The sequence below is a fragment of the Lissotriton vulgaris genome, chromosome 2_1 (assembly GCF_964263255.1).
Source record: "Lissotriton vulgaris chromosome 2_1, aLisVul1.2, whole genome shotgun sequence".
Classification (NCBI taxonomy): Eukaryota; Metazoa; Chordata; class Amphibia; order Caudata; family Salamandridae; genus Lissotriton; species Lissotriton vulgaris.
The window spans coordinates 674,111,323-674,138,299 of record NC_141687.1 but is presented as its reverse complement, the minus strand read 5'-3'; the positions used below and the strand labels follow the sequence as shown (position 1 = coordinate 674,138,299).

Here is a 26,977-nt window from a genome sequence, read left to right as displayed (position 1 = left end):
CCCTCCCACCCCCACCGCCAACACACATCCCACACCAGACTACGTTATGGCCTCCCTCCTCCAGCTCAAAGAAGACATTCACATCATCAAACAACTACTCTGCACGCATGCGTCACTCCTCACCCACCACCCTCCTCAAGCTCAAAGAAGACATTCACATCTTTAAACAATTACTCGGCACACACTCCACCAGCACCACCCATCACAACAGGACCTCCACCTGGTCAGCTGTCGCTCCCACTCAACGCCCCGCGCGCTGGACCTCAATCCCTGTTCGCAATCGTGAAAACCGTCCCCATCGCTCCTGCAACCCACTATCGGACCTCGACACAGTCACCCTCCTCCGCTCCTACGACCCAGCTCCCCATTGCAACTTACCCACCACCTTCCGCGCCATTCCAACAATCCATCCAAATCCCCTTAGACCCCCCACTCTAAACAATAGAATTTCTATCCTTAGCAATCTGAGAAAAGTCCCCCTCTCCCTAGAACCCCCTTCCACCCTCGACACACCCAGTCTCAAATGCACCCTCATCAACTGCAGATCGGCCTCTAGGCACTCCTCCGCAATCGCTGACCTCATCTTAACACTGGACCTTGACCTAATCATCATGACTGAAACCTGGCTAACTGAATCCTCTACACCTATAATGGACATACTGGTTCCCCCCAACTACCACATCACTAGACTAGACAGGGTTGGTCAAAAAGGTGGTGGAATCGCATGTATACACAGGAGTAACCTCTGTCCTGAAAGTAACCTCTCCCTCCCTACCCTCCCCAGCCTCCTGTGAATACATCTGCCTCGATATTATCAGTGGGGGCAAACCGATATGCTCTCTTCACGGCATTTACCACCCACCAGGGGACAACCTTACCTTCTCGCAACAAATCATGGATTTGATCACAACCAATTCCGGGCGACAACTCACACAAATATACCTTGGTGGCTTTACACAACTGGGAGGTTTTTTAGGTATTCCAGAATTTCTAGGCGCACAACCTGAGTGGCCGCAAGGTAATGGTGACAGTAAGTAATCAGTATAGGCAATGAGGCGAACGGTAATCCCTCACAACCGCTCTGGGATGGACCAAAAAGATCCACACAAATAACGACAGACAGCAATGCCCCTGCACTATACAATTTCAGTTAATTCTTAGTAATACTGGTATCAGTAGAAGTGGTAAAAGTATTAGAGGGAGACCGGTACCAGCTAGGTGCACCCGCCGATACTTTGGTACCAACATTTGTTTCTCCTCCCGGTTACCACTCGAATAACAAACAATCGAGATTCATCAAAATCCCGCTGAGTTCGAATTCATACTCCGTGGAACTCCGAATATAGGATTCCATGAAATGCCCCTACCGGGTGCTCTAATTTATGCATTTTCGCCTATCACTGGTGAGGCCCTGAAGATTCGCAGTCTGTTCCCTGCGATGAAACACGTGTTGGCCTATGCAAAGGAACAATAAACAGAAATACTACACCAAGAAAAGAACGTTTCTGTACTAATATATGTCAACCTATGTTTTTTTATTCTCGAAGTTTGACCTATTATGTTGATGTGCTCTAATACTTTTACCACTTCTACTGATACCAGTATTACTAAGAATTAACTGAAATTGTATAGTGCAGGGGCATTGCTGTCTGTCATACCTTGGTGACTTCAACCTCCACTGGAATGATCATAATGACGCGGTGGTAAATAGTCTTAAAAATTTCCTCGACGCCCTGGACTTCACCCAAATATGCAACAGCCCGACACACGAGAAAAGGTCGAGGATAGAGCCTATCTGCAAAGAGGACTCTATCCAACTCGAATCTATCCAACCCTGTGACTGGTCAGATCATCATATTGTCACATTCTTCATCAATGAAAAAGTCAAATTTAACCAGGCTCAATCCATCAAGCCCAAAGTCTGGAAAAGAGACCTGAAAAAACTCAACTCAAATTCTCTACCCCCCCCCCCCCCCCCCCACCCCCCCACCAGCTGCAACTTTCTACTTCCTCCTACCGGCGCTACGGATGTCCAATCCTTGACGGATCACTATCTCAACGCTATGACCTCTATAGTTAATGAAGCTGCACCCATGCAGCTAAAAAGAGCCTCCACAAAAATGTCCAATCCTTGGTACGACGGGAGTCTCAATGACGATAGATGGGCCATGCAAATGGCAGAGCGCACCTGGAGATCAGCCCCCTCCGCACTGCATTTAAAAACGCTGAAGAAAAAGAGAAATGCCTACTTCAGGAAAATAAAACGCTCAAAATCAGACTTTCAGCCGTCAGCTCGACCAAGCCAAAAATTGTCCGAGAAAGCTGTTTGAGCTAATCAGAACCCAGTCCAAGGAACAACCTCAACCACTCAGCACTTTGGGCGAAGCACCCACCTGTGAAGACTCCGCCTCTTTCTTTACCCAAAAAACCGACAACATAAAGAACGATCTCCTCATTGACATAAGTCTTTACCCCAAACTCCACTGCACAGCTCCCACTGAACCAAAAAACAATGCTACATGGTCATTCTTTGTCACCTATTCGGAAGAAGAAATTGGTAGACTGCTCAGCACTGTGAAACCAGCCAATCACCTCTCGGACCCCCTTCCTGCCAACGCTGTCAAAGACCTTACCCCGTCGCTCCTCCCACTCTGGACTAAAATCATCAACAGTTCTCTTCAACAAGGGGCAATCCCCGACTCCCTCAAAGTTGGACAAGTCACTCCTCTACTAAAGAAACCTTCAGCCGACCCCTCGGATCTAAATAATTACCGTCCCATTACCAATATTCCGACTCTTGCCAAACTGTTGGAAAAATGCGCACAAATACAATTGACTAAACACATCAATCAGTTTGATCTACTCAACCCTCAATCAGGCTTCAGAGCAGACCACAGTACAGAAACGGCTATGACTCACATAATTGACGACGCCCTCCAAATCCTAGATCAAAACGATACCTGCCTCCTCATCCTTCTTGATCTCTCTTCTGCATTCGACACCGTCAAACATGAGAATCTACTCGATCTATTAAAGACAAGAATGGGTCTATCTGGAACTGTGCTCAAGTGGTTCACGTCCTTTCTACACAACAGATCGCAGAAATTCAAGAGTAACAACTTGATGTCTTCGCCAATACCTGTATCGCTAGGCGTCCCACAAGGATCCTCCCTATCCCCTACTTTGTTTAACCTAGTTATGGAGCCGCTCACCACCTCGCTACAAGCATCCAATGTTCACTTCCACATGTACGCCGATGACACCCAACTTTATCTCAAACTACAATCACCCAAAGACATTATGCTCTTGAATTCAACGATCAGAAGCACCCAATCATGGCTGGCCGCTAATCATCTCAAACTCAATGCCCTTAAAACAGAGTTCCTCCTGATCTCACCTCCCGCGACAATCACTACCGCTCAAATTTGGCTTAAACACCTAACGGCACTCAATGTTCATCCTACCATCGTGGACTCAGCAAAATCTTTAGGCATAACACTCGACACCAACCTCAACATGCAGGAACACATCAACAAAGCAACTAAGGGTGCGAACTACCAGATCAATACCTTAAGGAAACTCAAACCCTTCCTTCCAGCCAAAGATTTCCATACTGCGGTACAAGCACTAGTCATCCCTCAAATAGACTACGGCAGCATCGCCCTCTGCGGCATCCCCCCTAACTACTACGGCACCCATAAGAGCTTCTCTAAACGCCGCAGCAAGACTCATCACTGGATCAAAAAAACATTCACACATTTCCCCTGATCGGAAATGCCTGAACTGGCTGCCTTTTGAAGCCAGAATACATCTTAAAATCGCCTGCATGACGCACAAGGCTGTCCACCTGAGCTCACCTGGATACCTCGCTCAGAAGCTGACGATTTCTGGAGGCTCCAGAAACACTAGAGGCACAAACAATCTCTTGCTAAAGCCCCAAAGATTTCGCAAGGAAAAAACCTATAAGCGCTCCTTCTCAGGAATGGCACCTAGGATCTGGAACTCACTCCCCCCTGAAACCAGGCTCATCTCCTCCACCATACTTTTTAAGAAAGAAGTAAAAGCTATCCTCATGGCTAAATACACTTGAATTATTACTGGGTATGATATTTACAGTCGCTGTACCATTCAGTTCTGCTGATTTTTCTTTCTTTTTTTGCATTTTTGTATGACTTGTATTATTGACCTTCCTAATTGTTTACGCTATTACTTATTTGTACTTGTATCATTGATTTATCTGTCTGATCTGACTATGCTGTTGAGTGACTATGCTCCCACATGTACCTTCCCCACCCTAATTGTTATGTACTCACATGCTATTACCTTCGTCTGTAAAGCGCTCTGATATCTGCAAAGATCTTGTTCGCGCTATATAAAACTTTCAAAATAAATAAATAAAAAACCCTGAAATTTACCAGTTATAGTTATATTTATCTCAAGTAACACTTGTGTCGTTGCCATGCACTGCTAATTACCCCATATATTTACATCACACACAACATATTTTATGACATCATTGATATCACTGCAAAATTCACAATTAAATAACGGATGAGAAAACTATGCATGGCAGAGGTCGCAAGTTACAGTTATGTTACAAGTTAGTTTTCCGAGATAAATACAACAGATGAATGTCAATGGTTTTTAGAGTTTAAAACTTTGTTGTTATTGAACATTTACTCCAACTAGAACATTACTTTAACCTTAGTTTTCTTCAGAGTGTGTGCATATGTCTCATCTTGGAAATGCTGGCTATTAGATGCATCCGCCTAGTTCCAACGTAGGATCACATATCGCATCACAGCTGGGGATATAAAAACAAAGTACCCACTCACTAATGCAGTCTGCTGCACCTAGATTGGTCGTTTCCAATTTCATTACAGTTGCAGCAAAGTTCTGTGATTTTTTTTTTTAAATAGAAAAATATTCCTACTGCTGGTCTGCTGCCTCAAATATCAGACGGCAAATGGGCAGAGTAAAGCAGCCACTCATTTATTTGCACTGTTCCTACTGTAGAAGGTTTGATCAAATAACTTGACTAAGAATTATTGCACAAGAATAAATTGAGTCATCTAGAAAGTATTCAAAAGCATAATGTGTGACGGGCTTTATCTGCATACATCAGGCTCTCCAACAAGCAGCTTGTGAGCTAGTATTAGATGTGCATCTACTTGCAAGTAGCTTTCCTGTTTGCAGCCCAGCCTACTAAATTAAAAGCTAGTTGGTTGAATTATTATATGTGTATCTAAATAAAAAAAGCATGCTCAAGACGAAAATCTGTACTTTCTTAACTCATATGCTGATATTTGGACAAAAACAGCTGAATTTGAAAAATATATTCAAAGCGTGTATTGAAGTTATACATTTTGTGACACTGGCATACACATTACCTTGGTGTCAGTGGCATTACAGCTGTGGGCGTTAGGTATCATACGTGTAAAGGCATTCCAACTGAAAAGGTTGTTTCTTTACAACGCAGCAGGTAACTCTCTCCAATGCACCGAAGTTATCACTGCTAGTAATCTTGCATGGGATGGCTACTAATGTAATCTGGTCTTAGCGATCACTATAACTTTAATATTAATAACACGGGCTAATTTGTATCGAGCAGAAGTAGCTCTTATTACAGAAAATGGTAGAGAACCATGGTATATGTTATGAAAATGAATGTCAACTGATTTGACTGACGTTTGTGAACATAAGATATATGTAAAGCTACAGCAGCTCTACCACCACAGTACTACCTTGTCCACTAAATGGTGTTGATAACCAGGAATATGTTTCAAACTCCTTATTTTATTGATCTGACACACAATTAGAAGTCGTACCACTAGTCTGGTATAGATGTGTTGTTATTAAGTAACGTGCATGTAATTTGTGGCAAGAAATGCATCATAGTAGCATGTTACATTCAAATAGTACTGTTTTTCTCCTTTTTTATTTTGTTTGATTTCAGTTCAATTTTTGAGATAAATCAGATATATCTGACACACCACAAGTAACTTTTGCTAAGGGCTTCTATTTCTAATGCCGTGCAATAGGGAGTGCCCAGCAAATACCATTACCCCAAGGTGAGCTATTTAACAGTGTTATTTTATGTAAAAGGGATTTATATTGCACACACTCATCCCCAAAGGGATTTCCTGGCACAAACCTGAACAAGCAAAGAATAAGAAAGACCTACTAAGAGACGGAAAAGGAATAAGGACTGGTTCGGAAAAAAAACAAGCTTTTAAGAAGCTTCCTAAACAGGATGAGGCTCTAAGTCACAGTTTCAACAGAGGGTAATTCCAGTGGACGGAAACAAGGTGGGTAAAAGCCTGACTGCCCATTCTAGTCTGGTGAATGAGCCACATGACGAAAATAGCCTACACACCTGATCTAACAGCCCTGGCTGGACTGTGGAAGAATACTCTTTGCAGCAGGTAAGTCTAACCTGCATTATGAATTATCGGTAGGCATAGCGAAGTAGTTTTGAAGGTAAATACCAATACGCTTGTGTGAGGTACTTACCAGGTATAACAAATACCTCCTATTCCAAGTTTTGGAGGAAAAATATGGCTTAACATGTAGAGTTAATATTTATTGCATCAAACTCTATGTTATGATTTTTTAGCAAATATCTCCTTCCAGATAAAGGTTGGCATGTTTGCCGAAACCTGTCAGAGTAAAACATCACAGGTGCAATAACAAAAACTGGACATTCCAAATCCCTGTGCTAAATTTCAGCTCGTGCGGTGTGCTTGCAAATCAGACTCCTTTCCTGCAATTAACTATGTATCACATTGATTGGAATCAAATGTTATTTATATTAGGTGCTGGTCTCTAGGTTTGACTCTAATTCACAGTCTTTCTTACAATGAAAAATTAAGATAATGCAGCACACCATAACAGGATCCAATAATAAAGTGAACCAATCTGAGGCACTTAAGATATGGATAAACGTATCTTTAATTGCTTTCAGTGATGTGAATGCTTTAGCTGACACGTTTCATTTCAGACAATAAGAAGTCGAACTTTGTCAAAACTTCAATGAGATGCAAGATAGTCACAACTCAAAGACAAATGGAGTGAAGGGTATTCATAATTGGGCAGGTTTCATATAGGAGCCCATAATCAGTCATATTTCTAAAAGTCACTTTTAAGGTAGGGTACAATGTTTACACATGGAATGGAATTTACCAACCCACTCAGAATCAGGGCGTTTTTGATGATACACTATAGATAAATGAGCTAGAGATTTGAGGAGTTAGGGTGAACCTTGCCTGCGTGCAAGCATTCATGATGGGAAATATTAAAGGGTACGGTGCACAATCACCTGATGAGGTGCTAGGCAGGTCTGTCATATTCAATTGCCACTCAAGTAAAAAATAAAAATAAAAAATAAAAGGGTACCCTGAGCTACTGTAAGGGCAGATAAATGAGCCACTTCGATGCAAGGAGGGCCAAGGAAAAAGCGGGTTATAGACCTACCAATGTCCAATTGTTTACCCCTTCTTTGGACTCAGTGAAGACATGCAAAACCATCCTTTAGCAGCTAGCATGCAGGCTGTCAATCTCACTACACAATGACTGGATATTTGTAATAGTAACAGAAGTTGGCACATCCACCTTACATAAACACCTTCTTAGCTTACAAGATTGTGCATCATAGATATTTTGTGTATGCAATAGACTTTCCACTAGCAAACATTTCTACTAGAAGTGCTGAACACTGTAGATCTAAATAAGTTTTTGCAGTCTTCAGTACTTAATGCACTACTCTTGTTAAGTTCACCAAAGACTGATTTCCGGCTGATTGTGTTTGATCACCAGGAGTTTGGGTGAGCTTAAAATGCTGTTTAGTTAGCATGCCTGGTTGTATGCGTCTCACTGTGTGTAATGGTACTTTGCGTTTAATATGAGGAATTTACAAATGCTGATATAATAAAATAAGAAAGGCACATGTGCACTACACATTGCTACAAGACGACAAGAGTGTATGATTTGAAAATAAACTCTGCATGAACTACGGAGAAACAAGCAAAATAACTTTGTCCTAGTCAATCCGTTATATTAAAATGATGGCCGATGTACTGGAAGCAAAAGGTTTAAGATGAATAGAATTTCCAGTTGCAAACATAACGGACATACTCCGATTAACCAACAGATGATGGTTTTTACAATCCGTGTATTCACTTTGAAGCAATTAAAGAATGCTGGCAGAAATAAATACTTGATATAGGACAACGCAGAGAAGGTAGCATTTTTTATTGCCTCAGAAGACATGGTTGATAAGTAGGTCCATCGCACCAGTGTTAAGATAATTTTGAGGCTTGATATTTTTAAAATAGATCGGTTGGGAAATTCATCCATCTATAATACCATGGAACGGTGTAATCATTCTAAAATCTACAGTTCTTTTTTTAAGCTAACAAATCAGCCACTCATTAAAATGCACTTCCTGTACATTTTACATGTCTCCGCAATTCGAAATAGGAAGAAAGCCCTGGGTGGCAGAAAAAAATTACGTTTTCTAGCCCAGAGTCTGTAAAGGTGTTCATTCTATAGCAAAAACGCCTGACTACAGTTGCGAATTGCATTAGAAACCTGGTATGAAGAAGCCATCGGAGCAGTTCTCAAACGACCCTCCCAGAAAAAAATATATATACTTTCGAATTAATTGGTAAACACAACAAGCGTACACATGGCGGAAACAAAGTTATCGAGGTAAAGCTCTGTAAATAAAGGGTGCAGTCTGTAACACTTACCTCGAACGAGAAGTTTAAAACAAAGTAGGGCAACACTATCTCCCTATGCATGTGCATTTTAGCAACTGAACGCCATATATATACGAATTTTGCATATATAGGTCAGAGTTTAGGTGTACATAAAATGTCGCGTTAAAGATTCAAACTGCATCTTAATCCACTTAAATAAAGTAAGAACCCATAATTAAAAATAAAAGTCACACAAAAACTCTTAATCAGGCGAGGTTGGTGAAATTACATCAGCTTGATTCACCATAAACACTTTTTTAGCAAATGAAGTCAAACGTAATTTCCCGAACCGCCTGTGTACTGCAGCCTCTGTTATTGTGAAATAGTACATATTTGCTTAGGAGTCAGTCCATGACAGGCCGCCGCGCTTCGGCCTGATGAGAGATCAACATTATCAGAGCGAGGACAAAGGCAATGACTGAACAACAGTTTGTTTGAAGTGACTGCAACATAATAAACGGCCTGTGGTCAGCTGGAAAACATTCAACTGTGTTTGACAAAGCGAAGCCGGAGGACTAAGCCAAGGCTGTGTCACTGAAAACTATCGAAGCAGAATTGTGGCGAGCCCATCAGAAGCTATCAGATCATTTTCATCAACACCCGCCGCTCCCCACCTCCAACGGGGCAATGAGGGCGTGTTTGGTGATGCAAGCAGGAGGAAAAGGTTCAGCTACCTGCGGAACCGTAAACAATACTCATTTGAACAACAGACTAGACAGAGCCCCAATGCATACCCTCAAAAGCAGTGGAATCGTCAATCCGGTAGCTGCACATGTTTCTGTGCCAAGAGTAAACACTCCCTACCCCAGCCACCCTTATGCACAAGCGACACCGCACGTTTCAACAGACACAATGAGGGCCTACACCACCAATCACAGTAACGGGCCTCTCCACACCCCTATACCCCTCCTCACGTAGCCACTCCTGCACTCTCTCCCCGCCTCCTAGGACTAAGCTCTGAATGAGTGCGCCCCGCGCCCCCGATAATTGCCCAAGCTACTAACTCACCCAGCCCCCCCCCCCCTCCCCCGCCTTGAGCTCGGCAGTGTGCGCGCGTGTGTCTAGCCTTGCCCCTCCTCAGGCCAGAGAAAGGAATGTTGAGGGCTGCAGCCCCGAGATCTTATGCCAATAGCATAGTTCTTCGTACGCAGTGTAAACTGCCTTTGGTCACCAGGTGAGAATAAGCACTAACAAGCAAGGCCATCTATTGTATCTAAAAGATAACTGTGCAACTCTGCCACGGTGGCTCAGTCCTCCTCGGGTAGAATACAGACTGAACCTCCCTGTTCGCGACACGTCTTACCTCAAGACAGCAGACACTGAGGACACGCCAGTACGTATGTTCTGCACACACTTGTACATTCAAAATAGAACACGAATCAAATACAGCCCACGAAGTCCATATATTACAGTAAAAACACAGTTGAAGGCAAGCAGACATGGGCTGCAGTCTCCAAGGTTGCTTACCCGTCAAATAAACACAGCTCTACACGGGGTAAAATTAGACATTCAGAATAAAACTAAAAAAATACTCATCTGTATGATCCAGACGTCAATCAATACAGAGCGAGAAATGCACGATGGTAAGATGTACTGAAGCAGTATAAGGCAGTCAAGACCTAATGCCATGTCAGGGTTTACGATGAAGACTGAAGAAGGTTAGTCTTATAAAACAGGCCCAAAACAAACAGGGTGGGTTTTGCACCCCAACCACAGAAAAGACTTGCAAATATGAATACTCTTGTAAGCTGTTCAGGAACGAGGCGGTCAGAGAGGCTCTCAGCGTGCGTCTTGGTTGATTATGATAAGCCAAGTCTGCAATCGAAAATACTGGGAGAAGAGTCAACAAGATCCTGACGACGTTAGGAATCAGTGGCATAAAGACATTCAAATGTCTGATGTGAGAGTCAGGATCCTTTACAGTGCCTTGCGAGTTTCAAAAATATCTATACTACATAGAGACAACAACCAGAACCCGGGAATGGCCGCTGGAGTTAAAACGGATCCTCACGGTGTCTGTTGAACAGCGTGAATTTTTCCTGGACTTAAAAGTAGGGAGTTAGCCAGACCATTACAATGCCGTCAGGCGAAGCGCCCTGCGCTTCTAAAGCCTGGGTGGTGGTGTTTCAAGCTCCCTACTTTGCCTGATGCGGGAAGTAAATATGGTGGTGCCAGGTAGTGTGAGACCCGACTATTATCTTACTGGTGACTTATTAACCACTGAGAGCAAGGGGAGATCACGTAAGCTCCAGCAGTAACATAACTAGGTGCCTATATAGTGCTCGGAAAGTCGCTAAGCCAGCCTTTTTTGTTTTAAAGAGGCGATGTTTCTTTAGGTGCTCGCGATCTTGAGAGGAATGGGCAAGGCCAGCCCGCCAGCTGTTACAACGCTTCTTAGACCGGTCTCCCCGGAGAATCCTACACTCACCTTCATACACGATGAGGATGTGCAGGGTCCAGGGCTGGGCCGGACATGCGAGCGCCTGGCAGGGCAGCCACGGCATCCTCAGCGCGCCCCTGAGCCCGCGGCCACAGCCATCTCGAGCTGGTAGGGGAAGCGGCGGCTCTTGCCGGGCTCCCAGGGGTTCATCTTCTCCCGACGGGCTCTCTAACGGCTTATCGTGTGGCGGGACCGGTCACCCATGGCTCGTGCGCGGGATTGGCATTTACAGCCCCACCGCCTCCTCCAGCCTCTGCCGTTGAGATTCTAATATGTCGCTCGCTCTCAGGCCAGGCTCACCAAACGATCCCAGAGCCACACCAATCACAAGGAGGGGTGTTCTCATGCTCTGGGATAGGAAAACAAGAAGCCAGGCAGAAGTTCAATCCCCGATGTAATTCAACCAGCTATTCTATCCGGAAACTAGACGATAGACTATTCAGTGTTGTCGTATTCTCTAAAATACAGCACATCACGACCGTTTTTAAGATAGTAAGACTTATTTTGTATTATAAGCTCACCAGCGCAAATATCAAAATATCCGAATGGCAAATACAATACAAAGAATTAAGGATATGATACGTTCCGATTACGTGGTAAATATAATTATAATAAAGAATGTAATTACTTTTATAAAATGCAATGGCGTGAATTGAGTATTATAAATTACAAAGCACCCAAACGAAATCTAACTCTACACATTTGCGTTTTCAAAAATGTCCTATATTTTATTCACTTATCTCAAAGTATAAATAAGTATAAAAGGTACTTTCCAAGATGGTCGCCAGGTTTTCAAACCGGCAACAGGTGTTCCCCAGTTGCAAGTCCTTCCTCTAGTTCTCTGAGAAAAAAAAAGGACTCGGAACAGAGCAACAAATTGTTTCCTAGCAAGACGTCACAGCCGTAGACATTGAAAAGAGACAACAATAACAGGCCTGTACTGACTGGACGTCACTACTTACGTAATGGAAAATCCATCTGCACTAGGAACTCTTTCCAAGTTTGACAGTGAGAAAGCAGTTAGACGCCATTCTCAATGATACCTTTATCATTCACACTACATTATTTCTGTCAGCAAACGAAGTCGAATTTCAATAGTAAGACTAATTTTACAAAACCGCAACTGGTTTGTATGTACGGTACGGAATACAGAAGAAAAAAATACCTGAGTTTCTTGCTGATAGGCTTCTCAGATTTTATTTCTCTTGTGTTGTCCTACTATGAGCCCTTGCTGATTAGAGTTGTAATTAACCCCTAAATCAGATGGTCGCCTTCTACGTCACACGTAAGATATGCCCCATCTTCCTGGTCTGGCTTTTTTACCCCGGAGCTGCAGCTCTGAGGTGCTACTTGCCGGCTCTATCGGCGTCGGTCTAGTAGCCGAGAAAGCTGCGTGTCTGTCGGGGCTCGGCTCAGTCAACAGCAGTCGGTTTGACTGAACCTCAACAAAGAAAACGCCCGACCCACAGTGCTACCTGCTGCCAGCATAGTCCGGTGACCATGACAGCCATACCCGGTTACCTTCATGGGACACAATGATCTGTCCAGCCTTGACTTGATAATGTGAAGGATTATGTGCTGTTAAGTCACCTGCTATTGCTTCAGCCGCCATTGTGATATGAATAGAGAGTGATGTCACTGGAGGCCTAGCTGCTGCCTTAAGGAACACGGCATGAAGGGTCGTTCGGTTCCCTTGGCAAGCAGGCAAGCGCGTCTTTGCCTAGTCCATATAGCAATAATGCAATTTCTCTATCGTTATAAAACTTCAACAGTGATGTAACACTCTCGAGGTTGCAGAACTCATGGGTGGTGTTTGATACCTTTGAGCATATGTTAAAATTTACCAGAAACGCACGACCCTTTTAAATTACACCGGAGTTTAAACTGTAATGATGTACCTTTTCTTCCCCCAATAACTCTCGGAGTCGGGTATCAGCGTTACTCTCTTTATTAAGTCGTAACATACAAGGAGCGCATAGCATGTCCTTCGCCCAGCCTGCTCGCGCTCTAATGCCGCGCTACGCCCTCATGCCGCACTACGCACCTCGCGCCCCTACGTTGCCATACGTCACGTAGCCACGTGACGTACCACGTTAGCGCACTCACTACATATCTCCCCTTTTTCCAACAACTATATGTACAAGTCCTGGCTCATGTCATAGTCTCTGAACCTCGCTGGTGGGACCACCGCCCTGCCCCTTCTCGTCAGTCTTACCGGGGATGGGGCGGTTGTTGCTGCTTCTCCTTGACCACCACCTAGCGCAGCTGCGCTGGTCTCTCTCTGATCTCTGTCCTCTTCAGTCTGCTGCTCCCCACTCGCCTCTTGATCTTCTTGCCTTCTCTCGCCAATGTCTAGATCCTCTCCCCCATACTCACAGGGGTTATCATTGCTGTTCTCTCCTCCTTCATTTCCATTGCCTCTCCAGCGGAGTATTTTGTTGCACCTGGCCATGCGGTCCTGTGACCACACATTGCCGTCACTTAGCAAGGCCGCCCTGCCCTTGACTTCTACTACTTGCAGGGGCTTGCTGTATTTACTTTCCCCCTTTTTCTGCAATGTGGCCAGTCTTACTCTCACCCATTCTCCTTTCTCCAAAGCTGTGCCCTTCACATTCCTCCGTGCGTCATAATGTTTAGTGTACACCGCTTGTGCTCTCTCCAGGTTGGCTTGCACCACTGCCGGTGACCACTCACTCTTAATTACTCTTTCTTTCCATATTCTGTTGTCCTGAGTGAAGGGCTCCCGGCCTCTAAGGATCTGGAAGGGACTGTAACCAGTGTTCGTGGGCGTTATCCGGTACGCCCACACCATGTGCCAAATCTCTGCTTCCCAGTCTTTGTTGTCTGATATCGCCGCTTGTATCGAGCCCATCACCACTCTATTAAAACGCTCCACCAAGCCATTGCCCGCAGGATGATATATGGACGTGTGTTTTGCCACAATTCCGTTTCTCTGCATGAACTGAGACCATTTCTCAGACCGGAACTGAGGTCCATTGTCGCTGAGGACACACTTAGGGATGCCCTCTCTCACGAATGTCTCTGCCATGAAACTCACTATCATTTCCGTGTCCATGGTTTCTTCGATCTTCAATTCCGGCCATTTGGAATAACGATCCATCATTACACATATGTACTTCTGTATTCCTTGTGCGTTTAGCACCGGACCTAGTATGTCTATGGATAGTTCCTCCCACGGGTTTTGCGGAGGGTCTATTTTTCCCAGGGCAGGGCGTAATGGTTTCAGTGTCTTGTCTGCGCCCTGGCACCTTGGACATTCTCGAACGTGTCTTTCTGCCCTTAGGTCCATTCCGGGCCACCAATAATTCTGCTTGGCTCTTAGTTTCAACTTCCCCGCACCCAGGTGGCCTTCGTGTAACATGTCCATTAATCGAGCGATCATTTTTTCCGGAGGTATGACTCTCTCCCCTCTGTAAACAAATACGCCCTGGTCATCCATAGATAGTTCCTCTCTCACTTCGAAGTAGGGGACGAGGCTTCGCCCAGTCTTGCTTTTGTCCGGCCACCCCCGTACAATGTGTGCCTTCACTTCTTCTAGGACGGGGTCCTCTTCGTAGGCCAACTTCCATTCTTGCTTACTTATGGACGTTTCTAGATCTTCGGTGAGTGCAACCCACTCTTCCGCCGCCTCACCGCATTCTACGTCGGTTTCCATTGCTGCCGCCCGGCTCAGGTAGTCCGCCACCTTGTTCTTATTCCCGGGGATGTGCTCCACATCATATCGGAATTCCATCAATTTGAGCGACATTTTCGAGATCCTCGGCGGTGCATCTGCGTGTCCGCTGGATGTGAGTACCTTGAGCAAGGGCTTGTGGTCGGTCCTCAACCGGAACCTGGTGCCCCACAGGAACTGCCGAAACCGGTACATGGCCCACACCACTGCTAACATTTCTTTTTCGATCACACTGTACTTTTTTTCAGTGTCATTAAGGGTGCGGGATGCAAAGCATATTGTTTCCACTCTCCCCTGGCCGCGGTCCTGCATGAGAACTGCGCCCAGTCCTTTATCACTGGCATCCGTTGTGAGTATCGTGCTGCCTTGGGGGTCAAACCCTTGTAGAGGGATCGCCCCTGCTACTTCTCTTTTTATCCCCTCAAATTCCTGCTGGGCTTCCTCTGACCACCGGAATTCACTGTTCTCTCTGGTCAGTAACCTCATGTGATGGGTCTTCGAAGCGAAATGTTCTATGAACTTCCCATAATATTCTGCCATGCCCAGGAACGACCTGACCTCTTCTTTGTTGGCCGGTGAGGGTGCGTCGCAGATTGCTTTCACGTTTTCCCTCTTGGGGGGTCACTCCTCGTGCACTTATCTCGTGGCCCAAGTACGTCACCTTTTCCATTCCTATGCGGCACTTAGCCCACTCTGCCGTGAGGCCCTTCCTTTCCAGGATACTCAATACCGCTTCTAGTTTCTTGTCATGGTCGGCTTTGTCGCGACCCATCACCAATATGTCATCTTGGAAGTATTGAACTCCCCGGACGTCCTGGAACAACTGGTGCATTAGTTTTTGGAACACCGCAGCCGCCGAGGCTAGCCCGAACGGCATGCGGCGGAATCGATAGCAACCGAAGGGAGTTATGAATGATGTCAAACTGCGACTCTCCGGGTGTAGTGCGATCTGATGGTACGCCGATGTTAAGTCTATGGTGGAGTACCACTGAATGCCCCTTGTGCTGGCCAGCATTTCTTCTATCCGGGGGAGGGGGAACTTCTCTACCACAATGTTTTTGTTCAACTCGCGCAGGTCTACGCATAGACGGACCTTGCCGTTGGGTTTCTTCACCACCACCAACGGCGCCAGCCATTCGGCACAGGTGATCGGTTCGATGATTCCCCTCTTCTCTAGCTGCCGTAGCTCCTCCTTCACGTCTTCCCTCACTGCCAATGGACCACCTCCTCTTCGGTCACCTCGTTTGGCTCCTCCGCTTCCTGGTCCACGTACTTGACTGCGTTTTTGGAGGCCTTCTTCCTGCACACTTTTTCGTAATGGCCGACGATTCCACAAAACATGCATTTGGCGCGAAGCGCGGGGCACTTCCGGTCGTGCGCCTCGTGCGTCCAACTGCCGCACCTGTAGCAAGGTCGTTTATTACTTCCGGCTGGTTTGCCGGCGTGGCCTGGGCTGTTTTGCCATTTGCTCGGGCCCTTATCTGGCTGTTTCCGCGCCTGGTGATCCTTGTGAGTTTCTTCGTTGTCCACTTTGTTCACCACCCCGCTGGGCACGTTCTCTTTCTTCGTGGCCGCTGCACACCTTCGCGCCAGTTCGGCTCTCTTGACTATCACTAGTACGTCCTTGAGCGAGGTGTCTCCTGCAGCCCATAGCTTGTCCTGTACGTTCGTGCACGTGGTGTGCATCACCACCTGGTCTTTTATGAATTCGCTTTCCCAGTTTGCGTTCTTGCACGGGGCCGCCAGTTTCCTTAACGCCGCCACATACTCTTCCACTGTTTCCCCGGGTAGTTGTTTCCTTTGTTGGAAGTTAAACCTGTCCACTGAGACGCATACTGAGGGTTTAAAGTGTTCCTCCAGGTCTTCCATTGCGTGAGCATACACGTCGTCGTCCTCAGTCTCTCTCTTCTTAGGTACCAAGCTTTTGTAGATCCTCAGGCCTTCTGGGCCTAGGTTTAGCAGCAGTATGCTTTTCTTCCTCGGCGGTTTGAATTTCTCCTCACTTTCATCTTCCAGCACTTCTATGAAATTATCTATGTACTCTTTCCAGTCCTCCCATTTCATGAGTGGCTCCCCTGGCCTGGGAAGGAACTGGACTGGCGCTATCGCATAACCTGCTTGTGTGGTCATCTTTTCGCCCCTGGATGTGGGCAGCGTATTTTCCAGGCTTCTCGGGCTCCCTGGTGCACTGTCTTGTTCCTCCTTGTTGAGTAAGGGTGGAGGGCTGCTCCTTTCAGCCCTTTCCTGTTCAGGTGGGGTAGCCAGTGCGGTTGCCTGCGGGCCTTGACCGTGGCTGGTCTCCTGCTTCGGGCGTGTGGCGGTTCTCCGCCCTCTTGATCACCGTGCGCCCACAGTGCTCGGCTCCTCGTGCTGTTGGCTGCGTCGCGCTCCTTGTGGTGCCCGTTCAGGGTGTGGTCGCTGTGCGTTCCCTCGGGCCTTCCTCGCTCCCTCAGAGACTCCGCTCCGTTCCGCCGTTCTCCGCGTAGTCTGCGTGGTGGGGGTCGTGGGTCGTTATCCCACCCTCGTCGCCACTGTAATGATGTACCTTTTCTTCCCCCAATAACTCTCGGAGTCGGGTATCAGCGTTACTCTCTTTATTAAGTCGTAACATACAAGGAGCGCATAGCATGTCCTTCGCCCAGCCTGCTCGCGCTCTAATGCCGCGCTACGCCCTCATGCCGCACTACGCACCTCGCGCCCCTACGTTGCCATACGTCACGTAGCCACGTGACGTACCACGTTAGCGCACTCACTACATAAACTGACTTGAGTTATGATTTGAAGCAAAGGATGACACTGCTATACACATTATATTTGGAGGGTGTAGTGTTGTGTCATGTGAGCATGTAATGGCGGAACCCTCGTTGCTTCTTATGGACTCTGAAGAACTTTGGCGTAAGCATTAGAGTGTATTGAATTGAATGTAGGTGTCGAATGTTAAGTTTGATGTTGCACACAGAAGACTAAAAGACATGTAATACGAAGTTACATGTGTGGCTTACGGCCACATGCATCAAGTGATTTAGGAATCGCAAACGGTGCAAATCGCAAAAATCGGCCGTTTGCGATTCCTAAATCACTATTTGGGATGCATTAACAAAAAATACAAGCAATTGCAATTTGCAATTCCTTAAATGCAATGCATGACACTTAGAAAAATTGCGAATTCGCAATTGGGAGGAAAAAATTACCATGAGGTTGGACCTCATGGTAATTTGCGAAAAATTCAGAAAAATGAAATTTTGTGCATTTTTTAAACTGTCATGTTGTGCATAGATTGATTTCAGGGGTGCAACAGGGTGTCCTTTGGACACCCCTACACCCTTGAAATCGCAATCTCAATTTGTGATTAGCTAATTGCGAATCACAAATTGAGATTGTCTTCCCATGCATTCCTATGGGCCTTTTGGCCCATAGGAATCAATGGGAAGGGATTCCTTAATTGCGATTCACAAATTGTGAATCGCAATTAAGGAAAATTAAGAAATCGCAAATAAAATTGCGATTTCTTAATGCATACCAATTTGAGATTTCTTAATTGCGATTCCTTAATTTTCGCAATTAAGAAATCGCAAAGGGGCACTTTGATGCATGGGTTGGGGAGGAAGATCAACAGTGCTCTGAGTAGTCAAAGTGCAGCACCAGTTCTCTGAAAAGAATTTGACACTAATGGAAGCATCACTGAAAAGACTACACATCAGTGGCCGAGAACCTGCACGAAAGGCCACACAAAGGTACTATACTACTACACAATTCAAAGTCACGGATTCATAAGGAGTGCAATGCTAAAGGCGGATGCAACCATGTTTTGAAAGAGTAGCTTAAGTACAAGATAACACTGCAAACAGAAGAGGCAGTGATCAACAGCACAAAAAGATGCGTGAAGACCAAGTGATACAAGCAACAAACATCTGCTTACCAGTTCTGAGTAAAGAGCGTCATCATGTTGCAGCACTGAAGGCAATCACCCCAGAGACAGCACCCGAGATGTGCTTACAAAGCCATCCATATCCGAAACGGCACCCCAATAAAGTTGCTGAGTGATGCTCAAAACAACTCCAAAGGTTTGCGATGTGCAGAGAAATCAGAGCAGAGATCTGAATTTTGACTGTTTGTTTCTCCAATGTAGACCAAGAAAGGGGTCTTGTTCCCTGGCATTATCAAAGATGATCCAGAGGCCAGCACGTTGCAAGGCCTCAGAGATGGTTTGCATGGACAAGAACACCAAGCAGCGGTGGAGAGAATTATACTTTACATGCCAGTAAGTTTCATCAACGGTTACAATGCCACCGCCTTCTAGAATTCACCAGCGCCATTCAATACTGCCAAAAAGTTGAATATTAGTGACAGATAGACTGCCTAAATAGAAACATTTAATGATTGAATTGATGCGATAAAAGAAGCAGGTAACATGAAAATAATCAAGTGAAGGTGTGAAAGAAGTTATAAAGAAAGTGCCACAAGCTGGCAAAATTACAGACAGTCAGATCAAAGCAGCCTTGACTCTCAAGTTCAATCAAATGTAGATTACAAAAGATGCATCTTCAGTCTAGAAAGACAGAAAGCTGATGAGATCATCAGCAACTTTGTTGAGAGACTGAATACGCTCATCAAACCCTGTAGATTCAATGAATTAAAGGATGTGGAAGCTTTATGCCTCAGAGTGATTGACAGATGCTTGTCAGATTTGATCAGGTGATGAATGCTGAGGGAAACTCTCAGTCTGAAGCAGGTTCTTATGGCTCCCAGAGCTGAAGAGCGTGTTGATCGACCAGCTGCTGACATGGAGGCCAGAGGTGCTCATAATGAGTCGGTCATGACAGGGGCGGCTCTAGGCTCATGGTGGCCCTGGGCAGGGAGCGTAGGTAGGGAGCTCTTGAAGAGGGGGTCCGGGCGGGGCGGAGAGTGGAGGCCAGTGAAGAGGGAGGGGGGGGGGGGGGAGAGTGGGAGGGTCAGGGTGTTTGAAAGTGGAACAGAGCCGGAGGCCGCCAAATCGCTGCCAGGGGCCACCACGCAAATATGTATCGATCCTCAGAGGATTATTATATTAAGGATATATATTGGCGTGGTGGCCCCTGGGGTTTGGTGGCCCTGTGCAGGTGCACAGCTTGCACATGCCTAAGGCCGCACCTGGTCATGAATGTGAGAAATAAGTCAAAGCACAAGGCCTGGAGTCACAGAGTGAATTCTCCACCGAAAAATAATTTGTGTTCCAAGTGTGGATTTTTGTTTCCATACAAAGGTGTGTCACAGTGCAAAGACAAAATAGCAGCTCAAACGTTCCAGAAGCGATGATCAACACAAAACAAACTCAAATAGTTCTTTTGTGTCAATATCAAGTGAAAGTGAAGAAGATGGGTGTGCCATGTTCATTTTCACCTCGGAGAAGCATGCGTATGTTGGATGGGCGGCCTGTGAGGAAGAACAACGGTGTAGGAAGCTGGCTCTGTATATACTATACCAAAGTGAGGTATAGTGTGCACAAAGTCCAGTGGAACACCAAAGGTAGGCAGAAGTAAAAGTTAGATAGAACCTTACTCTCTATTTGTGGTAGTGTGGTCGAGCAGTAAGGCAGTATCAGAGGACAGTGTTAAGCATTTGTTGTACACACTCAGTCAGCAAATTAATTCACACACTCAAAGACTGAACTTCAGACCAATTGTTTTTGTATAAAAATATTCTTTTAGTTATTTTATTTTCTAGAACCAAGCAAGCCTGGCACAGGTTAGCAATAAATGCTCTACAGTAGTAATTCAGTTTGTAAACAGTTTGGATTGTAATAGTACATGGACTTTGATTTGACTTACAGTATTGTTTCAGAGAAATGCAATAATTTGTAAATACAGTACATAGACTTGAATGGAATTTTCAGTGAAATACCAGGCAAGTTACTTTTTGGATTACTTTTCTTGCACAATGTAGTATACCTGCCTACTACACTGGGACATTTCCTGCTAACAGGTAAGTAAAATCTTTTTTGTTAATCAGTACAATTTTTAAAAATTTCTTTAGGTTTTCAAACTCCACACTTAGAAACTTTTCCAAGAAAAACTGTCAATGTTCTCCTATGGAGGAAAATATGGTTATCGGTTTTGAGGTAAGTTTTTGGTTGTGGGAGTTGAGGTTCTGGGGTAGACTCAGGGGTCCCCCGGGGTCAGTCATGCACTTTCGTTACACCCTCAGCGGCACTAGGGCGGCCGGGTTCAGAGTGTTGAGGCCCAATGTTATCCAACGTGGGATAGGTGGCCTCCGGTTGGTGGCTGCTGATGAGCAGGCCTCTTGGTTGTGGTAGCCAAGCTCCTGGTGGTAGGCTCAGGGCAAAGGGGGATCCGGTTTAACACCCAAAGAGCACTCACAGCAACGCAGGGGCGGCTGGCTGCAGGGTGCTGTTTTGGCATCGGGTGCCCTGTTGTTTTCAATGGGGATTTTCGATTTTGGTTTTTAGCTGCAGGCTCAGTCCAGGAAGACGTCTGTGAGAAACTAACAGCTGGGAAGGTAAGTTGGAGGGCTCGGGTATGTAGGTGCACCTCTGGTTCTTTTCTCTAGGGCACAGGGCGGTTGGATAAAGGGGTGTCTTTTGAGGTCGGATTTCACCTTACCGGGACACTCGCCGTTGGGGGGTCTCCATGCAGAGGCTACAGGCGACGTCGCGGAATCCTGGAGGGGTGAACCTACAGTGGACTAGGGAGCGCTGGGGGACCTCGCTAGGGCCGGTAGGCCACTCGAACTCGGGCCGTATGCAACAGGTGCAGTGGTAGTTCCAGGCATCGGGTTTCTTTGTCCTCAGCAGGCTCAGAGTCTGTTTTTGGAGTTTCTTTTGAACAGGGCTGCTGTTCACAGGAGATCCGGTCTCTGTTGAAGGCAGTCAGTCCTCCAAGGGGTTCTGTAGGTCGCTGGCTGCAGGACAAGACGATTTTTGGCACAGGAACTCCTGAAACTGCAGAAGGACCGGTAAGGCTGGGACCAAGTCAGTTGTTCTCTGCAGTCTCCTCTGCTGGGCGTCTACTTTCGTCCTTTTTATTCTTAGGTTGCGGGAATCTGCCTTCTTGGTTCAGGGCTGCCCCCTAAATACTGTTTTTAGGGGCCGTTTTAGGGGTGTCGAGGTCAGTAGCCAATGGGCTACTGACCTTAGGGTGACTACATCCTTGGTGTGCTCACCCCACGTGGGGTAGTGAGCACAATCCCTAACCCTGATTGGGGAGTGCCTGCCATCTGCAACTTGGCAGGCACTGAAAAGAGGGCTTCACCTCGGCTCCCCCCTGAGGAGTGAAGTTGGCAGAGGTGGACACGCCTTCTGGACTGGCTAGTTTTTCCTGCCTGTCTACCCTCCGAAAAGGAAGGGAGGCAGAAAGGTGGCCTGCCCCTGATAGCAGGAGAGGCTGGGGGATGCATTACAAAGGCTCCCAGGCCTTTGAAGCTCACCTGCCACCGATGGCTCTTCCTGGCCTGGGGGAGGTGTGAACACCTTTGCCCAGGAAATACTTTGTTTCTGGGCTCAGGGAGTGAAGGCTTCCACCCTAGGGGTCCAGAAACATGACTTTTAGTGGCAGGCTGGTGTGTACCAGTCAGGGAAACCCACCAGAGGCTCGTCGTTTTTCAGGGGGAATCTCCAAGATGCCCTCTGTGTGCCTTTTTCATTAAATCCCACACTGGCATCAGCGGGTTTAATGTGCTGAGAAGTTTGATACCAAACTTCTAAGTTTTCAGTGTAGCCATTATGGTGCTGTGGAGTTCGTAATGACAAGCTCCCGGCACCATATACTCCTAATGGCAGCACTTCACTTACACTGTCTAAGAATGGATTTAGACACTGTAGGGGTACAGGGAGCATGCACCTGTACTGTCACCACTGGTATAGGACACCCAGCTAGAGGGGTGACTGATCTATGCTAGGGCAGTGGATTGGAGCATTGGCACACAGGGATGTGTGCCATGTCGACTCTTCACTTTGTTCTGCACTAAAACACACAGCCTGCAAAGGCAGTGTGTGTGTGTGTGTAAAGGTACAGGGCCTCTAAGGGTGGCACAATAAGTGCTTCAGCCCATTGATGCCTTCCCTGGTCACAGTGCCCTGGGTCCCTGTGGTACCATTTACCAGGGGCTTACCTGTGGCCAGAGAGTGCCATTTGGGTGTACAAGTTACAGTTTTGGGGAAAGAACACACACTCTGGGATCCTGATTGGCAGGGACCTAGAGCACATCAAGTCAAAGTGCATCAGTAGTCTGGCAAAAAGTGGGGGGGGTTACTGCAACAAAAACCCACTTTCCTATAAACGGTCCCAAGTAAAATCGACATGACAAAGCACCAAAGTCATTCAAACTTTGTCCAAAGAACACTCTGAATGTCAATGGTTGTTCAATACCTTTTATTTTCGATAGTGGGGTATCAATAAAAATTATGCCTGAGAAGAAATATGATGAACTGCCTCCAGTGCTCTGACTTATGTAATTGAAAAATAAACTGTATTTGTGAGGTGCATTGACGGCACTAAAAAGTCAAGGTTTATTTGTGGCTATGATGAAGCAAAACAAAAGTACAAGCACTTATTCATGTACTTCAAGGTATGTTTGTCAAGTGCCTCTTTACTCAGTTTCAGCACAGCTGCTAATATGGAACTGATATACGTGAATGATAACATGAATGCTCATCACAAAATATTAAGGCAGTTCTGGTCAAGACTCACAAGTACCTGTCCAAACTGTAGCTTCCACAGGAGCCGATGAGAATTCCTCTATTCCCAACTCCCCTACCAGCGAGGGTAAGCTCGCGTGCAGGAGAGAAGGGGAAAGGGGAGTTGGATGAGAAAAAAAAAGAGAAACAGCACTGTTTCTCGTTCTTCGGACTGTTCTTCTGCCCACTGGTTCTTCAGACCGGATTCTATCTTCCTTTATGGAACCCTGCAAAACACACAATCATGCATTTACAATAACCAAACCCCAAGGCTATTTCTAATTGAATATTGCTAATATTTATACCTGTCGTCTACAGTGCTATAGCTGCTCTCTTGTAAAGTTGGTCATATTTATTTTCGTAGATCTGGTGTCTGGTCTGCTTGTGTATTCTGCAAAAAATTAATAACATGTGATGTCTTATCTCGAACTGCTCCCTACCGTCCCTTCCTATTTACTCTAGTTACCTGACTTCACTTGCACCACTTGTTGAATGATACTGAATATCCTTTGTCCAAATATGGTAGTGTATAATGTTCTTTTTCTTTATCTTTCCAGCAACGAAGATTCCACAGGACTCAGATGGTAAGTACAATTTTTTTTAAATTATTTTATTTATATAACTTTCAGATACAAGATACAGTCTTACTAACATACCCCTTCCCCCTCCCACACCCTCAAATTTGGCAGTGCATCCTCTTAGAATCAGACACCTGTCCTCACAGTTTCCAATAATTGCACAGCCTTTTAGCCAACAACCCATTCATTAGGGCAGGCGGAGTTGAAGGTACATATGTTTGCAGATATATATTATCCAGGCAGTGCCAGGAAGCTCCAGTGTCAAAACTCACCGCGCCCGGTTCCTAAATAAAAAGAGTGCTCAACGTTCCAGGTATGCCAGCCATAGCGTCCAGCTTTCTTAGGTCCCCTGTGGCTCTGCCGCAGCAGTGCCTTCAGCCCGTTCTGCCAAATAAGTGTGATAAAGCCCCAGAAGTTCTTGGGTCTACTGGTTGGGGAAAGGAGTTCACTATAATTCTCGGATTGTGTGCAGCAGTACAACATATCATGTGCCCATCTCTTAGGTGGTACAAAAAGGGGTGGTGATGAACGGAGCAACTGAATCAATCAAACACTCACACCCAGTCAAAAGATCTGGGTTTAATCCATCACCCTTCTTTAGCCCACTCTGACACCCCAGTTCAGACATGGCTATATGCAAATCTGTCTGACCTGTGCGGCAGGGTATGCTCAGACGTGAGTCCCTTGCTCACTTTGCCACTGGATTCAAGCAAGCCGGGCTGAAGACGGCTGGAATGCCAGAAACCGGTCCTCGGAAGCTTGTTTCCGGTCCAGGGAAGGCATGACTTGGCAGTTCGGGCTGGACTGTTCCCATGAGGCACAGGGTCAGACTGATTTGCATATAGCCATGTCTGAACTGGGGTGGCAAAGTGGGCTAAATAACGGTGATGGATTAAACCCAGATCTTTTGACTGGGTGTGAGTGTTTGATTGGTTCAGATGCTCCGTCCATTACCACCCCCTTTTGTACCTCCCCCATCTCTTAGGTGTCGGCTTTGGTCCTCTCATCCAGCAGCATGCTACTACTCTGAGCGCAATTAAAAACCCCATGTCAGCTAGCCTGCGGACAGCTCTCGGAAGTCGTTTGGTGTAACCTAATAATGCTATCATAGGGTCTGGGGGGATAACAACCTCTGTGACGATGCTAATTTCCTCAAAAATCTTGATCCAGAAGTCGCTTATCCCCGGGTATAACCACGCTAGATGCAAAAAATCAGCATCAGGACCATGACACCTCTCACAGTCCGCTGTGGCACGGAGACCATATCTGAAAAGCCTATCCGGTGTGTAATATATCGTATTTAAGAATTTGAAATGTACCAATCTGTGTCGGCCATTCAGCGAAATTTCCCTGGTGTTGGTGCAGCAATATGCCCAAGTATCATCATCTAATACCGTTTGTAAGTCTGACTGCCAAGCCAATCGCGCTTTGGTGTATGTACGTTCCCTGTGAGACTGTGATAGGTTGTATAAGTGAGATAGCAGCTTCTGCGGTGACGTCGCCTTTATGACATATGTGAGCTCTTTAACTTCTAGCGGCTCCGCCATGTCCCCTCCCAGAAGGTCCGAAAGAGCATGTCGTACCCTGAAGTATTGGAAGCGCGTCAAGAGCGATGGTGCATCAATACCAGCCGCCACCTGCTCCCAGGACTTTACCACTCCATCTTGGAACAAGTCTCCAGCCGTCTCTATATTGAGTTTCAGCATGTCTACTACTACTCCCTTCTCACGCAGCGGAGGCAACCATCTAGCCCAATCAATAGGCATAATAGGGGAGTACAGCAGAACTCCATTCAGTCCCCGAAGGAGGCTATGCCATGCATGATTCGTAGCCGCTAGCGAGTCTAGATTCCCCGTCCTACGGTCAGTTGGTTCAAAAATCATGTGGGGGAGGGAGAGCGGACTAGCAAACAGGGTTTCCATCTTAACATGCGGTATGTCTCGATCCCCATGCACCCATGTGTGTAAGTGTGAGGCCTGTGCCACTCGATAATATAGCTCCAGGTCTGGTGCGCCTAGACCCCCCATTCTGTACGGCAATGTGAGAAGGGACCATTTCGCACGAGGCTGACCACCCGCCCACGCAAGCTTCGTCATCACCTGTTGCAGGCCCTGGAAAAATATCTTCGGAAGCACCATCGAGATGGCCATGAATAAAAATAAAAATCTGGGGAGCACCACCATTTTCATTATGGAAATCCACCCCAAGAGAGAGAGCGGAAGTCTGCACCAGGCAGTAACATCGTCCTCCAGCTTACTGAAAGCGGTTCCGTAGTTTGCTATAAATATGGTCTCTTGGTCCGCATGCAGGTGAATCCCCAAATATCTAATTGGGTCCGTGGTCCAAGTAAGTGGGTACTCTATGTCAGTAGGCTGCGTGATAGGAGTCAAGGCAAATGCAAGCGACTTTGACCAATTGACTCGGAGTCCCGATAACGCACCAAATCGGACCACTTCTCTTAGGACTGAAGACAGGATGTTATCAGGGTCACGGACATATAGCAATGTATCGTCTGCGAACATTGACACCACTATCTTGTAGTTCGGAAAACACACGCCTTCGTTGCCATGGTATTCCCTTAGGGCACAAGCCAAAGGCTCTGCAACCAGTGCGTACAGTAGAGGCGAAAGTGGGCACCCCTGCCTGGTGCCTCTAGTGATCAAGAATGAGTCTGTCACTAGATCATTTATTCTAATTCGAGCTCGTGGTCTGCAGTATAGAGCCCCAATCATCTGTATGAAAGGCTGTCCAAGCCCCATGCGCCGTAGGACCATCCACATAAACGTCAACTCAACCGAATCGAAGGCCTTTTCCATATCTAGGAAAACTGCTAGC

General features: G+C 46.2%; 1 protein-coding gene across 3 annotated transcripts in view; it reads right to left on the bottom strand.

Annotated features, from left to right (window-relative positions):
* HIPK3 (homeodomain interacting protein kinase 3) overlaps positions 1 to 12,383 on the bottom strand; it is a 565,819-nt gene extending 553,436 nt beyond the window's left edge. The window contains exon 1 of one of the 3 annotated variants that reach the window (XM_086955870.1): positions 12,365 to 12,383. Coding sequence is in view for 2 of the 3 variants with exons in the window: in XM_086955868.1 (XP_086811994.1) it covers positions 11,188 to 11,263 (76 nt within the window). In the remaining variant the exon portion in view is untranslated. Of the gene's footprint in view, positions 1 to 11,187; positions 11,528 to 12,364 lie in introns of those variants that run through there. The other 2 variants (XM_086955868.1, XM_086955869.1) reach the window with 2 other exon arrangements.
* Between the last annotated feature and the right edge of the window lie 14,594 nt (positions 12,384 to 26,977).